The 15,733-nt window shown below is 54.2% G+C and overlaps 1 protein-coding gene across 1 annotated transcript; it reads right to left on the bottom strand.

Moving 5' to 3' along the window:
- Positions 1-11,551: 11,551 nt before the first annotated feature.
- On the bottom strand, positions 11,552-12,189 carry LOC123369843 (transmembrane protein 217-like). Its single transcript, XM_045015860.1, has one exon. It carries the CDS (start codon positions 12,187-12,189, stop codon positions 11,611-11,613), a length of 579 nt encoding a protein of 192 aa, XP_044871795.1. The 3' UTR covers positions 11,552-11,610.
- Positions 12,190-15,733: the final 3,544 nt, after the last annotated feature.

Genomic DNA, 15,733 nt, shown 5'->3' with positions numbered 1-15,733 from the left:
GACCACCAGGGACTCAGAGGATGAGGAGGAATGGGTCGATGTGGTCACAGAGGAGGCTGCTCTCAAAAACATCAGAGAGCAGCTCCATGGCCGAGCTGTGCTGGAACCGAGATTGTCCTGCTCCTTCCCAGCACCCTGACCCCCAGCAGAGAGTCTTGGCCCTCATGAGCCATCACCCCTAATGGGAACCTTTGTCCTCCATGATCTGGGACCCCCAAGATGGGGGTGTTTTTCACACACCAGCCAGGGTCTCCTCCCCCAACAGGCACTGTCCCAGTTCCTGACCCTGCTTGTGTAGGAGTCGTGGGTGATTTGGACAATGGGTGGGTCCCCACGATCCCCCATTCAGGCCTAAGTCCTGTAGCTGGTGTGGCTGGGGCAGGGAGGTCCCTGGCTAACTGGGTCTCTCTCCCCTAACCCCACTCCTGGTGGGCACAGGATGAGGCCCAGCAGCTCGTGTTCCTGCACGCCATCCACCCCGCGTGTCTCGCTGCCAGCAGAGAGGGCAGGACACACTGGAGCCGCACTGCTGCAAGGCAGCTGTGGTGGAGAGGAGAGTGGACAGAGACATGGGAGGGGCAGGGGTCTCCCAGGGCCGATGGTTGGGGAATGGCTGGTGCTGGAGGAGCAGCTGAAGGCAGGGATTGCTGGGGCTGAAGATTGGGGATCTAGCTCTAGCACCTATCCTCTAGCATCTCCTGCAGAGGGGCTGAGGGGAAGGAGAGTCCAGGCCCAGGCAGGGACTGGGAGCTGACAGGAAAATGCTGATGGAGTCCCCTCTCCCTTCCATTAGAATTCAGCCGAATTCCTCAGGATGAGTCACCACGTGGCACAGCTGGCTCTGTTCATCGGTGACCCAGCCAAGGCATCAGCCGGCAGGCCAGGGAGGGGGTTTACCGGCTCTACCAGCTGCTGCTGCACCAGAAGGGTAAGGAACCCAGCTGGGAAATGGCACCCGCTAGACAAGTGAGACTGGGACCCCAGCCAATTTCTCTCAGACTGACCCCGGCTGGAGGATGAGTCTCTCTCTATCTCTTTCTGTGTTCTACACCACCCCCTGCAATTCTGTTGGGCCGGGCACACAGCGAGGACTCTGCCCACTGTGCAGCCACCAATGGGATTGGAAGGACACAAGCACTGCAACCAGAATGACAAATATGTGTGTCTCTCTCTTTCCCAGGCCTGACCATCCATGAGTTCGAAGACCTGTGGTTCTGGGACTGGCACCAGGACAGCAGGCCCCTGGGGTACAAAAACACAGCCAGGGTTGGGGAGGTAAGGACACTTTGCCAGGGCATGGCACAGCTCTGGCAGTGTGGGTGGCTTCCTCCTGGAGCCAATATCAGAATACAGTTGTAATATAAAAGCTTCATATGCTAAATACTAAAGACCAAGAAAAACACTAGATGTTGGACATAGGGGTGCAGAAAACTCTACAACAACTACCAAATTATCAATGGTCCCTGCCAAGTCATAATTCACAAGTGGAAAACTCATCTTCAACCACGATCAATAACCCCTTTAGAAAATGACATTATTGTTAATGATGGACAGTTTAAAATCCATAATGGTGTTCAAACTCTGGATTCTGGGTGGCTGTCCTGTCAGACTGAAATAAAATTACGTCTACATTATTTAAAAAAAAACGCCTGTTTCAATATCCAAAAACAAATTTAAAAAATCTAGGTTTAGAGTAAAGCTAACTCTAAAAAGCTTAAAAAAATCACAATAATAATAACCAAAATAAAACTGTACTATTAAATCCCAGTATGCATTGAGGGACGACCCCTGGGAACCGCAGGCCAACGCGACACGTATCCCTTCCCCTATTAGGCTGCGTTCCAGGATGGCCAGGCTCCTGAGGATGTTCAGGAAGAAGGCTCTGCAGGTGGCCCCAGAGCCTGAGGGAAGCAGCTGCCATCTTCCCCAGGAGCAGAGCGGCCCCTCTGTCCCCGCTGGTGGGGAAGGAGCTCCCGGTTGGGCCAGGAGGTGGAAGTGCCCACCCAGGAGGTGCCACTCACCGGCATGGAAGGGCTGAGGCACACACAGCTCCTGCTGCTGCTGCGGGCTCTTCCGCCAACTCTTTCCTGGCTCCAGGCGGCACTTGGCTCCCGGCCCCGCTGGGAACTGACATGCCAGTCACCCCAGGGCCTTATCACCAGCCCATTCCCAGGCTTGGCATGGCAGTACATTTCCTTCCCAGTTGCTGTCCCCTGGCATTAAACAAGGGAGTCCACGCTGGGCATGTGCACCTGGCAGCACACGGCCCCTGAGAACAGACAGGCCAGGCTGCAGGGCAAGGGCTCCCAGAGACAAACGTCAGGAGGGCAATGCTGGGAACTCCCAGGCTGCCTTCAGCTAGAGCATGAGGGCGCCCCGGCATCCTGGAGAGCATGAATCTAGCTTCAGCTCAGTCTTTGTCCCCCCCAGTTCTCTGCACTAGATGGGTCGGACTCCTGGAGAGACGAAAGTGTCGATCAGGAGTTCCTGGCTTATCCAGTGTCGATTTCCAGCTCTTGTAGAAAACTGGTGACTTCCCTTACACAGGAGCTGGCGTTTTTCAGGCTGTGCTGAGCCTGTAGACGTTCCACTGTAGGGGCGTGTGCACCCAGGGCATGCGAGTCACAGACGTTTGCCAGCAGTACCATGGACCGGAGCCTGCGCCCCCACCTCTCCCCTGCGCACAGGCACAGGCGTCAAAAGGGCACATCCGCCACCTCCCTCTCCAGTCCTTCACACCTGCGTGCTTCCAGGTGAACATCCCTATTTCTACTGAGACCTCAGGGGCAAGGTTTATAGGAACTGGCTGGGGTTGGTTCCCCCCCGCCTCGTGTTTCACCCCTACAGCTCGCTGGGGATCTAAACTGCCACTCACTGGTTTGAGCCTCTACCTAGCCAGGGCCTGTTCTCCACCCAGGCAGTTGCTAGCCCTGAACCCCTGCAGGAAGCCATGACACACAGGCTCTCGGAGCTCGAGAGAAGGGCTATCGCCGGCTGAATGATCCCTGCCTGTAAGGTGGGGATTGAGGCCACTTTGCCAGCAGGTGCCCCCAAGTCCTGTGCGGTGGTGAGTCTGGGGAGATGGACAGGTTCAGCCTCATTAGAGGGGATGCGGCTGAACAGAAAGGCAGAATTGGGTCCCAAAGCAGAGCCCCTCTACTACCTGCCTGTGTCCTAACCACCAGAATAGTGGCCAATCCCACCTTCAGGTCAGGTTCCAGCATCAGGCCCTGTCGATACCCACAGCTGTTGCACCCAGCGTGCGCTGATAGACTCTGGAATATTCAGTACGTTTACAGACACTAGAAACTGTCTAACACCAGGCACGGGAGCTGGGAGACGGGGGATGTGTAGGGTACAGAGCATAGCTCCCCCTAACGCTGAGCAGAGGGGCTGGGAGACGGGGGATGTGTAGGGTACAGAGCACAGCCCCCCTTAACACTGGGCAGGAGGCTGGGAGATGCACAGGATACAGGGCACAGCGCCCCTAATGCTGAGCAGGGAGGCTGGGGACATGTAAGGTACAGAGCACAAAACCCCTAACGCTGGGCAGGGGGGCTGGGAGATGCGTAGGATACAGAGCACAGCGTCCTCTAACACCTGGCAGGGGGGCTGAGAGATGGGGGGTGTAGGGTACAGAGCACAGCACCCCCTAATGCCTGGCAGGGGGCCTGGAAGCTGGGGGAATATGTAGGATACGGAGCACAGTGCCCCCTAACACCAGGACACTAGAAACTGGCCTCATCCATGTCAGGGCAGAAATGATCACACCCTTCGAATGGGGGATCTGCCACGGGCACTGGCAGGAGCACTGCTTTACATTAAGGTTCTTTTGGTGATAGGCTAACCTTACCCCTGTCCTGCATTTTGAGTGTGAACAGCTGTAGATGGAAACCCAGATGGCAGAGATCATGATAGCACATCCCCACGTCCTCGGCGAAGGTGTCAAAGTGCCTGTCACCCTCCAAGCAGCGGTCACTTTCCCCTGCCCCTCGCTGGCCAGGACACGCTCCTGAGTCCCCAGGGGAAAGGGCGAGTCCCCAGGGATGGCTACAGGGCTGGTTGCCAAAGGAGAGCACAGCGCCTTGAGGGTCCGCTACCAAGAGCCCATGGCGGGGCATTGGGGGGGGGAATGGGGACTGAATGGGCAGCAGTGGGGTTAGAGGGGTCCCATCAGCCGATCAGGGCAGTTTGGGGTGAGCTTGCTCCTGCAGGTTTCTGACACTTCTGTGTCTTCATTATTCAATCAGGAGCCCAGGGGTTTCTTCTTGCTGCTGGTAGCGTCTGAGGAGAGCCTGGGACCGAATCCAGCCCCTCTGCTAAAGGGACCCCTCTGCTCTGTGGTTACCTAGGAACCTGATGGCCGCTTCCCTAATTGGAGCCTGTGGGTTCTCCAGGAAGGCCATGGTCTGGCACAGGAAGTTGTTGGCTCTCCCCTTGTAGCGCGTCACCTAGGAGCCAGAACAAGGGAGAACAAGGGTATTAAAGCCTTTTCTGTCCCGTGGGCCGGATTCCAGGTGTGTGGAGCGCACACCCTGCTTTCGCCCCTCCTTCCTGTGCTGGGGGGATCACACAGAGGGACCACACCCAGGGCCAGGTGTGGTCCCGGGGCTGGGGCTTAGTGTGGGCACAGAGCCGGGCAATGGTGGGGTGCCCTATCCACCGAGTCCCTCACTTCTGCCAGCGAGGGCCGTGCAGTGAATGGCCCTAGGGCTCCCTCACCAGGCAGTCACAGCTTCGCCAGGTTTCCTTGTGCTGGATGAGGCCACTGAGCTGGTGCCACCTCAGGAACTGGGCGGCACTGCTGAGGGTCTCCCAACACACCTGCAAAACAAGAGGGGCTGGGGTGAGCCGGACACAGTTATGGGAGCTGGAAGCCACTAGCCTAGTTACCCGGAGGCCAGGGAGGCCATGCGTGCTGAACGCTTCCCTGCCCTGGCTGCTCGCGGAAGAGCGGCGGTGTGGCTAAGGCAATGGCTGGAGACCTGATTTAATTCTCATCTCTCCCTGTGGGAACTCAGGGCAGTTGCTTAGGCCCAGGCCTGCAAAGGGATTTAGCTGCCTAATGCCCATGGGTGTTCAATACTTTTGAGGCACTAGGCCTAATGCTGCACCTCAGTTCCCCACCTCATGGGGCGTAGGAGGATGAATTCATCAGCTCTGGTGGCATTTGTGTCCCAAGTGATGGGGGCCATGAGCGCTAGCATGTGCACAGGCATGGGGGGGAGGAGGCTTGGTCACGTCATGGCTAGTACAGGCTGTCCGGGCCGCTTGGCTAAGGGCACATTGGGTCTTGAGCACCATCTGGAGGCTGAGTAGCCCTGCTCCTGGTAGGGATATAGCCAGGGTTGTGCTCTTCCCATCACCACAGCCAGGGAAGCGTGCAGAGGGCAGTGGCTGTAGGAGTGGTGAGGCGACCCCTCGCCCCACCCAATCTCTCAGCCTGGCTGCAGTGGGGAGTGTTGGGCTCAAAGGATGCAGGGAAGACTCAGCTGTTGGTAGGGCGCCATGGTAATGGCGCTACTGGACTCAACGTTCAAGTGATTTTGAGCATCTGATTGTCACAGCATTGAACACCTGCCCTGTGCTGGCCAGACCCTTTAAAGGGGGGGTATCACATGTTGTCCCCCCAAAACAAATTACTGGTTGCTCTGTAAGGGTCTCAGGCGCAGGCTCCAGCTCGTGGCTTCACCTGGGACCCGCTGGGACGCTCATCATGCACAAGGAGGAGCAGTGGGACCACGTTCTGGAGCACATGATCCTTCATCTGCCTCCTGTTAAGCCCCCTTACAAGCTCCAGCAGGTCTTTAAAGAGGGTGATGGAGAGCACTCAGAGCTTGCTGGACACCTGCAAGAGACGATGTGGGGAGGAGATGCTGTGACAGTCATTCTCACCCAGCAGGGTCAGCGCTCACTGTGCCATACAGCCACAGCTGGGGCCAGAGTCTCATGGGCATAGCGCCATTGAAGGCAATAGAGATGCAGATTTCCACCAGCTGAGGGGCTGGCCTGGTAACTTCTTGGCCAGGGAGAGCAGTAAGCTGGGGTGAGACTGCCCCTGGGCTCTCACAGCCAGCTCTGGGTGCACTGACATCAGCACCCGCCTGTGTCAGCCAAGGGGAAATGTTCAGGGTGGAGCAGCGCCAGGACAGGGGCGGCAGAGAGGGAGCGATGAGGAAAGATTCAAAGAGCGAAGGGGGGGTGTAGTTTGTCCACCCGCTTTGCAGGCCCAGATCACACTGGTGTTGACCCACAGCGGCCCTCTAGCCGGGCCAAGGGGGCCAGGCCTGGGGGGGCTAATTCCTACACTGGTGTTTGTTCAGGCCACGCACAGGGACCTGGGGTGGATTTAACCAGGGCCAAGGGGTGGTAAATGTGCAGGAGCTCCCAGATAGGGGGCCTTGGAAGCCATGACTGGAAGCCACCCAGCCTCCAGGGGCTTGGGGTGGGGCGAGGGGTCAGCTCAGAACAGCAGGGCAGGCTGTGCACAAACACATGGGAGGGGTCTGGAGGCATCAGGGCTGCACTGCAGTGGGCACAGGCAGAAGTTGAATTGGCACTTCTCTGGTCTTCCCTCCAGTTGTTGAGGCCTGTTTGCCTTTCCCTAGTGATGGGCGTTGTGTTCATTAACACTGTTTGGATTTAACCCCTGCCCCATAAAGAACCTGTTCTGTTCCCCTCGGGCCCGAAAGGGGTTTGGTTTAAACGGCTCACCCCAGGGAGAGAGCCTGCATCCTCGGTCTGGGTTGCCCTGTCTCTTTGGCCAGCTGGGGATCCAGGAGACCCTGGGAACAGCTTTAGCCAGGTCTGTGCCACTACTAAATAAAGAGCGGCAGGGTCCCAGCAGAGTTCGGGAGGGTTGAGAGTAGGATTTACCGTTATGAGAGCTGGGGAGTCCCTCCAGGAGCCCCCACTGGGGCATTACCCCTGGAAGGCAGTAATGGATGGGCCCCTTTCTCCTGCCCGCTTGCTGGATCTCGCCACCCAGTGTGGGACTGAACATCAGTCTGGTGAATGCGCCGGCGGGGGCTAGTTTGTGGGTACTAAAGACCTGAGAAGAACTTTCCCGTCCTTTGACGCTGCCCTGCCATTAGAATGAAGAGGAGAGGAGAGGGCAGTAGCTACAGAACCTACAGACGGAGCCATTTCCTTATGGAGCTGACAGGCCAGCTGTGGGATTCCTGGCCAGGGAAAGGAGGGGCAGATTTTCACCAGGGTACCATCACTTGTCACCCTGGAAGCCAGCAAGAGCATTGCAGCACCCTGTGCCGCAGAGGCCCCCTCGCTGCATGCAGGCTCAGGAATGCACGTCCTTCCCCAAGGGGAGTCTTGTCCCCAGGCTGCCCTCATCCTGGTCAGTAGGCCTGCAGGATACCAGGGTTCCCATCCTTTCTGCCATGTGCTCTCATGGAGAATGTGGTAGCAGAGGAAGGCGGGAATGGGCCCACGTCATTTATGACCATCCGTTTTCTGGCTAGGAGGATAGCACAGGCCCTGCTAGCCCACCCCCCAACCCCCATTCACATGTCTGCAGTTTGAACGGTCTCCTGTGAGCTGCCAGGCCTTACATAATCAAACAATGGCAGGAGTTGCTCAGCCACTTGCACAGCCGCGCGGCTGGCGCTCTGCCTGTCCATGCCGGCTAGGAGGTGTTTTAGCACGGCGATGGCCTTGGTGATGAGGTCTCTGTCTACCTCGTGGAGTTTCCCCACCTGTGTGAAAGGAGGAGCTGCTTTACGAAACACCCTCCAGTGACCCAACAAGCCATTTCCAAAACAACGTCCGCCTCCCCTGCAGAAAGAGGCACGGGAACTAGGGGTGCTGCAGCACTCCCAGGTTTTACGCAGGGCTCTGCTCCTGGCCCCACACACAGGGTCCCAGCTGCTGGCCCTGTGCCAACCCCCAGCTGTGGCCCCAGCCTCAGTCCCCTTTCCCCATCCACACTGCCCCCCCACGCCTCCTGGAGCCATGGCCCTGCTCCTGACTCCAACTCTAATGGTGGAGGGGTGTGTGGATAGGGGTAAGTGGGGGGGTGAAGCACCTCCACTATAAAAAGTCTTCCAGCGCCCCTGCCTCCAGATGACATGTTAAAGCCTCAAAGCCTTTGCACAGCCAGCTAAGATCACGGACAGTGGGGCTGGCTACCTGCAACATAAGCAGCTGCTTCCTTGTACCCCAGATCTCAGGGGATGGTTTTTATTAGCAGATATCATCCGTGGAAAGTTCTCTACACAACACGTTGACCCCAATTAAATCAAGTGTATTATTGTTCGAATAGCACTTCGAGGGCCTGTCTGCAATGAGGGCTTGTGCTGGGGGCTTTCCAGGCACAGTAAGAGATGGTCCCTGCCCTAGAGCTTACAGGCTAGACACACGAAGGAAGGATTTCTATCCCCATTGTACAGACATGGAACTCGGGCACAGAGAGGCTAAGTGACTCGACCACAGTCACCCAGGGAGTCTTGCAGAGCCAGGAACCAAACCTGGGTTCTCCTAAGTCCTGGTCCTTACAGCCCAGCCTAGGTGAGGGAGTCGATTTTGCACACTAGTTCTAGGGTTAGGCTGTTACTAAAAGCCAGATTCAGTCATTTCTGTATTTGGTTTTTGAACCTTTCAAAGACAGCCCCACAAAATCTCAACCGGCATCAGGGAAAAAATGGGTCATATACAGGCTAACCTGTTCCGGAGCAGACCAATTCACTGCCAGTCCCTCTGCCCCCTCCAGCAATGGCCTGGAGAGTTGAGACACCACTCATGGCCTGACATCATCCCTCCTTCCAGGTGTGGCGCTCCCCAAATCCCCAGACTGAGCCTGCATGCTGGGTGGGGAAGTGGGGTGGCTGTTGGGAACCAGGACTCTGACTGGATCTTTGCTGGGCTGGTAGCAAAGATGTGGGGAATCCAGGAATCACTGTGCCAGACCCTGCTGTGCATCGGGGCTGCTCCCCTGCTGGGGCGGGAGTGAGGGGGTAAGGGTTTTCTCTAAGATCTCTGTCACCCAGCCTGCAGCTTGGCAGCCCCAGGTATTACCACCGCTCTGTCTTTGATCAGATTCACCATCCCCTTGTAACGCCTCCTGCTTTATGAGGCCAGACTCGGAGGAGAAAGAGGCCCTGGATTACATCAACGCCTTTCTCACGAGCAATGAACAGGTACTAAGAGCCCTCCTCTGACCTGTCAGCTAGTGCCCTGTCCACATGCACCATCCGCCCTTCTCCGGAAGATGCATGGATTCTAAGGCCAGATGGGACCACTGTGACCTTCTGTATAACACAGGCCAGAGACCTGCCCCCAAATCATTCCTGTTTAAACTAAAGCATCTTAAAAATGTCCTGCCTTGAGTTACAATAGGTCACCCACCATGCCCCTTGCTCAGTTGTTCCAATGGTCTATTACTATCTCTGTTAATAACGTACATTTCCAGTTTGAATTTGTCTACTTTCAATTTCCAGCCCCTTTGAGGTGCCACCTGATGTACCGGGATACCACTGAGCCCGCCTGTTCTGCCAGCCTGGGCCCCCTTTACCTTGTCTTGCTGGGCTTGGGTAGGGCCACCCAGAGGGGGGGACAAGTGGGGCAATTTGCCCCAGGCCCCGGTCACGCAGAGGCCCCCACGAGAATGTCGGAGGCTCCCTCCGGCCTCTGCCTTCCCTCAGCGCGCCGCCTCCAGGAGTGGCCCTGGACAGAGCTAAAGCAGCATGGCTCAGGTGGGGCCTGAGCTCCTCCCACTTGAAGCCACGTGGTAAGGGGCCAGGGCTGAGCTCCTCCCACTCAGAGCTGCATGGTAAGGAGATATGGCCTGAGCACCTCCTGCTCAGAGCCGCTTGTGCTAGACCAAAACAAACTTTATAGCTCCTTATTTCGAGAAAGTCCATCGCACACGTTTATAGCAGCAAATGAGTCTCGCAGTGAGTGAAATTTAGCCGGGCGCAGTTACAGTATCACAGCAAAGTGCTCCCCACAGAGTGCAGGCTCTCCCTCCTTCCCGTAAACACTGCTCAACTGCTACTCCACTTCTTAGAAACCTCACCACAGAAAGGCCAAGTAAGATCAGAGTGTCAAGCCCCGCAGGGACCGATGCCGTGATAGTCACTATGCTTCCTGCTGCAGCTTATGTCTATTTCCCGGCCAGGCCAGCTCAGTAGGAGGGAAATGCTGTCAGGGAGACATAATATCCAAATGGCACAAAGTACCAAGGAGAGAACAGAGCCTAATTCGGCCCTTTGTCAGGTAGGCATAACTCTCACTGAGGTTGGGCGTTAAATCCATCTAAGAGCCTGGTTCAGAAAAACATTTAAACATGTGCTGAAGCCCTGGGAAGTCCATGGCACCTAAATGGGTATGTTTACACTGCAGCTGGGAGCACCCTAGAAAATAGCAGTGTGGACGTCTTGGTACTGGTGGAGGCTAGTGTTAGCCACACGATCTTAGACACGGGGGGTAGAATGGGCTTGAGCTTAGGTGGATAGCTGGAGGCTCTGCCAGCACCAGGTAATAATTCCGAAGTCCTGCCCCAGCATGCACTGGGCTGGATTTTCTGGAAGCCAGTCTCTTCAGTTGTTCCAAAATCTTGGCAGCTAAGTGGGGAACGTCCCCAACTCAGTGTCAAGAGCCCTGATGGGCAACAGAGATGCAACAAAACCTATTGGCACTATTCTCCCCTTTGGCAGCCCCAGAGGTTCCTGTGCTTTATTAGAGAGGCTATTCTGCAAAGCAAGGTGCACCTGCAGTCTGGGCTTGCACCTGTGTTCGCTAACCTCACTCTGCCTGGCTATTGCCCACAATGTGCAATTGAGCTGCTAAGCTCCAGTTCCAACACTATCCCACAGGAGGTGCTGCTCAAAAGTGAGGGCTTCTGGGAAGTGATGTAAATAGCTTTGTGGCAGCCTACGTCCTACATAGAGGAGCTGCTGTAGTTACGTCAGTAGGGTGGTGCTGTATTTGTTTACTCTTACATGGCAACCATGCAACTATTTAGTTAAGCTGGATGCCAAAGATCTGCGGCATGGTCTACTTGAATGCATCCTCTCAGCAGCATCTGCTACAGGGCTCTTACGATACCCTGATCATAACTTACAGCTGTCCCAAGCACCTAAATCCATTTTGAAAATGAGAGCTAGGCTCCTAAATCAGTTAGGTGTTGCAACGCTGAGCCCCACAATGCCTAAGTATCTTTCAAAATCTGGTCTTATGTCAAGCTTTTCATCCCTCGAGATTCAAGGGCCTTACATATAGACTATACAGCAATATCTTTCTCTCCATTTTACAGATGAGAAAACAGAGGTAGGGGGAGATGACATGACTTGCTCAAGGTCATTTGGTGACTCGGTAGCAGAGCTGTGGATAGACCCAGTTCTGCTGACTCCCATGCCCTGTGGCTTCCTGATGCAAAATAAAACCCAGGGAAAAAACCTAAAACACAAATATAAATTATGGGCTTTTGGGGTATTTATTCAGGACTTGAACTCACAGCCTGGAAAATGCAGCAACAGCAAGAGAAACACTGAATTACACAACAGAGGAAGGAGATTACATGGGTAATGGGCTTTCATCTCCATCAGTAGGAAATATACGAAAAAGGGGCCCAACGTACTGCTCCGATACCTCCCCTCACACGCCTTTCCTAGCAGTGGAGCCCAACCTAAACCTGGGCGGTTCTGACACGTTCCTAGAGATCCGCCTCATCCTGAGCGACATCCTTCCTTGCCCTTTGCTTTCAATAATCATCAGGGCATACGTGACAACGAAGGCGAGCCAGAAGCAATCCATGGGGATCCTGGTGGCCAGCCCAAACCACTCCAGGGAGCTGAGGGGAAACCAGGCTTCTTTGGAGACCTGGTAAGCCACAGCCACGATGAGGCAGTTAGCCAGATCATAGAAGGTGATCCATGCGACATAGGCGAACATGCCCATGTAGAGCCGCTTGTGGACTGAGTAGATGAGGAAGACGCACACCGGGTAGCTCATCACGGCCAGCGTGATGGCTGTATAGTAGCAATACGGCAGCATCTTCCCCACTTTGGTCAAGTTGAAGGGCTTGATTTGTGCCATGTCCGTCATTGCTCGTTCCAAGTGGCCAATCTCGAAGATCAGGTACATGTTGGTCACTAGGATCATGTAGACAGCAGCTACAGTGGCCCCAACCTTGGGGGACATGCCACAGACCCCCCCCGGGCACAAGATGATCATGTTTTCTCCACAGGCAACGTCGCTGGCCAAGGAAACTGAAGGAGTGTTGCAGAGTAGAAAGGCAAGCTAGGAGAGACGTCGGCAGGGCTTGTGTTAGGGATGAAGCGCAGCGAACTCAAGCCTGTGCTGGAAAAGAAAAGGATCAGGCTAAAACATCATGTGCGGGGGACGTCGTCATGTGGAACACCTAAGGAGGAGAGTTGATCAGCGTGCGCACTCACACACACACTAAACCCATCTCTCTCTCTCTCTCTCTCTCTCTCTCTCACACACACTGTACCTGCATCCCACACTCACACACACACTCTGTAACCCCATCTCACCAAGATTCCTACTAAACCAAAACTTGGTTATGTCCCCCATGATCCTACGTGCTCTTCACCATGTTCCACCTCCCCCAACCCTCGAGTGCAGAGAAGGGCTCCCAGCCCCCTTAATCAATGACAGGCCATGCTCCAGAGCTCCTGAACTGAGAGACCTGCCAGCTTTAAAGGGAGGCCACCCTAGTCCCCTTTTAGAAACAGTGAAGAGGACAGGTGGTTGATTGCTCGAGTTCCTGTGGAACTGATTTTAATGGTGGTGAGATTAAATATAATTGCGTTTACCGAATAATTAATGACATTAGGGTGCCTAAACCCTTGGCTCGGCCTCCTCATTATTTTAATCTCAATAACATAGTCTAGCAGTCTCACAGCTGTTGGCGTCCTCAGTGCAACCTGGTGGATAGAGCACTTAGGAGATTTGGGTTCTATTCCCACCTCTACCACTGGCTTGCTGGGAGATCGTGGGCAAGTCACATCCCTCTCTGTGCCTCAGTTTCCCCACCTGTAAAATGGGGATAATGATACTGTGCTTTCTCAAGCGCTTTCAGAACTAAAGATGAAAAGTGCTAGATTACAGTCAGCTCTTTAGTATTATTTCATTAAAATCACCAAAGTATTTGCTGCAATGTAACCACTCAGCTATACATTGCAGGCCCCTTGAGCCAGCTCTATACTGGCCCAGAACTTTATTTTAAACAAAGCATTGCAAAATAAAATAAATTAAGAGAAAAGGTGCAATGCCAAGTCTGCAGGCTGACTCCTCAGGGTGGGTGAGTGCCCACAGCTCTCCTGGAAATCCGCAGACCACGTTTTCCAAAGAGCTCAGGGCCAGATTCACAAGAGCCCAACAGGACCTGCAATCTGGGCCAGGTTGACCCAACTAGCTCAGTGCTCAGCAGCTCCCATTGTGGTGCTCTGGCCAGATTTCTAGGCTATGGCTGCCAGCAATTCCCACTGAACTCAAAGGGTCAAAGCCTGGAGCTTTAGTCAAGCAAACTCCCATCAGTGTCAAGAGACGTTTGTTTGAATGGCGACATCTGGAAGTAGCCCTTTATATTTCATCGCCATCTTTCATGCCCACCAACAGGAGGCATTTCCAGCCTCTCCTCAGTGAGCAGGTCAGGGCTAACTTACCTCCTTCTGAGAGAGAAAAGGGAGGCGACCTGGTGGATGGATCGGCTGTGATAGCTCCCCACACAGCCAGTTTGGCCTTTTTTCTGGCTCGCCCCAGCCTCCCTCAATATGGCTTCTCCCTCTCCTCAACTCCCTGGGAGGGGCATCTCCACTCCCTATTGGTTTCTGGGCAGACTCTGAGTTTGCTTCGGCACCTCCTCCCTGAGTTGCCAGCGGACAGAGCTCCAGGAATCTATGTAATCTCTTGGGGGGTTACACTATAAAGCAAAGAGAACATAGGAATTGCCAGATGGAATCAGAACCAAGGTCCATCTAGTCCAGGAGCCTTTCTCCAACAGTGGCCGGTGCCAGATGCTTCAGAGGAAGATGCAAACAAACAAAAACCAGAAGATAGCAGTGGGCTAATCTAACAGTTAGAAACTATAAAGGGAAGGGAACTGCCCTCCTGTGTACAATACTATAAAATCCCTCCTGGGCAGAGACACTAAAATCCTTTTACCTGTAAAGGGTTAAGTAGCTCAGGTAACCTGGCTGACACCTGACCCAAAGGACCAATAAGGAGACAAGATACTTTCAAATCTTGGGGGCGGGGAGGAGGCTTTTGTTTGTGCCCTTTGTTTTGGTGGTGTTCGCTCTTTGGACTAAGAGGGACCGGACATCAATCCATGCTGTCCAAATCTTTCTGAACAAGTCTCTCATATTTCAAACTTGTAAGTAACAGCCAGGCAAGGCGTGTTAGGTTTAACTTTCTTTTCTCAACTTGTAAATGTTCCTTTTTGCTAAGAGGATTTACCTCTGTTTGCTGTAAGTTTGAACCTAAGGCTATAGGGGGTTCCTCTGGGCTCTATGAATCTGATTATCCTGTAAAGTTATTTTCCATCCTGATTTTACAGAGATGAGTTTTACTTTTCTTTCTTTAATTAAAAGCCTTCTTTTTAAGAACCTGATTGATTTTTCCTTGTTTTAAGATCCAAGGGGATTGGATCTGGACTCACCAGGAATTGGTTGGGGAAAGGAGGAGGGATGGTAAAATTCTCCTTGTGTTAAGATCCAAGGGGTTGGATCGGTGTTCACCAGGGACTTGGTGAAGAAGTCTCTCAAGACTGTCTAGGGAAGGGAGTTAGTATTTAGGAGTGGTGGCAGCAAAACCAGATCTAAGCTGGTAGTTAAGCTTAGAGGTGTTCATGCAGGTCCCCACAGCTGTACCCTAAAGTTCAGAGTGGGGAAGGAACCTTGACAGTATATATACATTTGCAATTACATAATGGGCTGTCGCTGGGTGATGGTGATGGTTGGTGCCAATGGGCTGTCGCTGCCAGGGGGTGGCGCTGCTGTTGCCCAGGGCTGGGTGGGGAGCTGGGCTCAGGGCTGGGGGGGCCTGTCAGGAGGGTGTCCAGCCCAGAGGGGCTTAACATGCTGCTTACTCCCACCTCCCCCCTCTCCCAGAGCCTAAGAGAATGCCGCGTCCAGGAGCTTTCCTGGCCCCTGGACAGCACTGCAGCAGCCTGGCTCCATCGGGACCTGAGCTCACAGCCCCGCCCCCTTACCATGCGGCTCTGAGCGGGAGGCGACAGAGCTAAGTAGCCCCCAGCCTTTGGGGACGTGGAGCTGAGCTTTCTTGTTCAGCCCACCTACAAAGAAAAATTAACTCACTAACGCCTTTCCTCAAAGGGACCTGCAAGGGCTGTACAGAGGGGCTCTTTACGGATGGGAAAACTGAGGCATAGAGCAGCAAATGACTTGGCCCAGGGTACACAGCAAGGAAGTTGCGGTGCAGGAATAGAACTCCTATATCCTTCTGCTCATGCTAGTACTCCAGACCCATCCCTAGAAGTCTCTAGGCAACTCCAGTGCTCACTTGGTGGCAGGCACCTTGCTGGAGATTAGCAGCAGCAAATGGGTAGTGCACCGAGAGGGTAAAATATTTCCCCAGGAGGCTACAACCAACAGGGTTTTAAAAAGAAATGCACTGTGCAAACAATGCTTGCAGTCATTGCTCCATCTTTTAACATTACACAGCCCCACACTTGAACCAACAGCCTAGGTTTTAGACAACGCCATGAATATTGCAGCCAGGTGGAGCACGC

Source organism: Mauremys mutica, chromosome 4 (assembly GCF_020497125.1).
Source record: "Mauremys mutica isolate MM-2020 ecotype Southern chromosome 4, ASM2049712v1, whole genome shotgun sequence".
Taxonomy (NCBI): domain Eukaryota; kingdom Metazoa; phylum Chordata; order Testudines; family Geoemydidae; genus Mauremys; species Mauremys mutica.
This window is presented reverse-complemented; position numbering and strand designations above follow the sequence as displayed.

Bases quoted from the DNA above. Each gene is read 5' to 3' on its own strand.
- LOC123369843 (XM_045015860.1), bottom strand. From the start codon at position 12,189: ATGATCATCTTGTGCCCGGGGGGGGTCTGTGGCATGTCCCCCAAGGTT.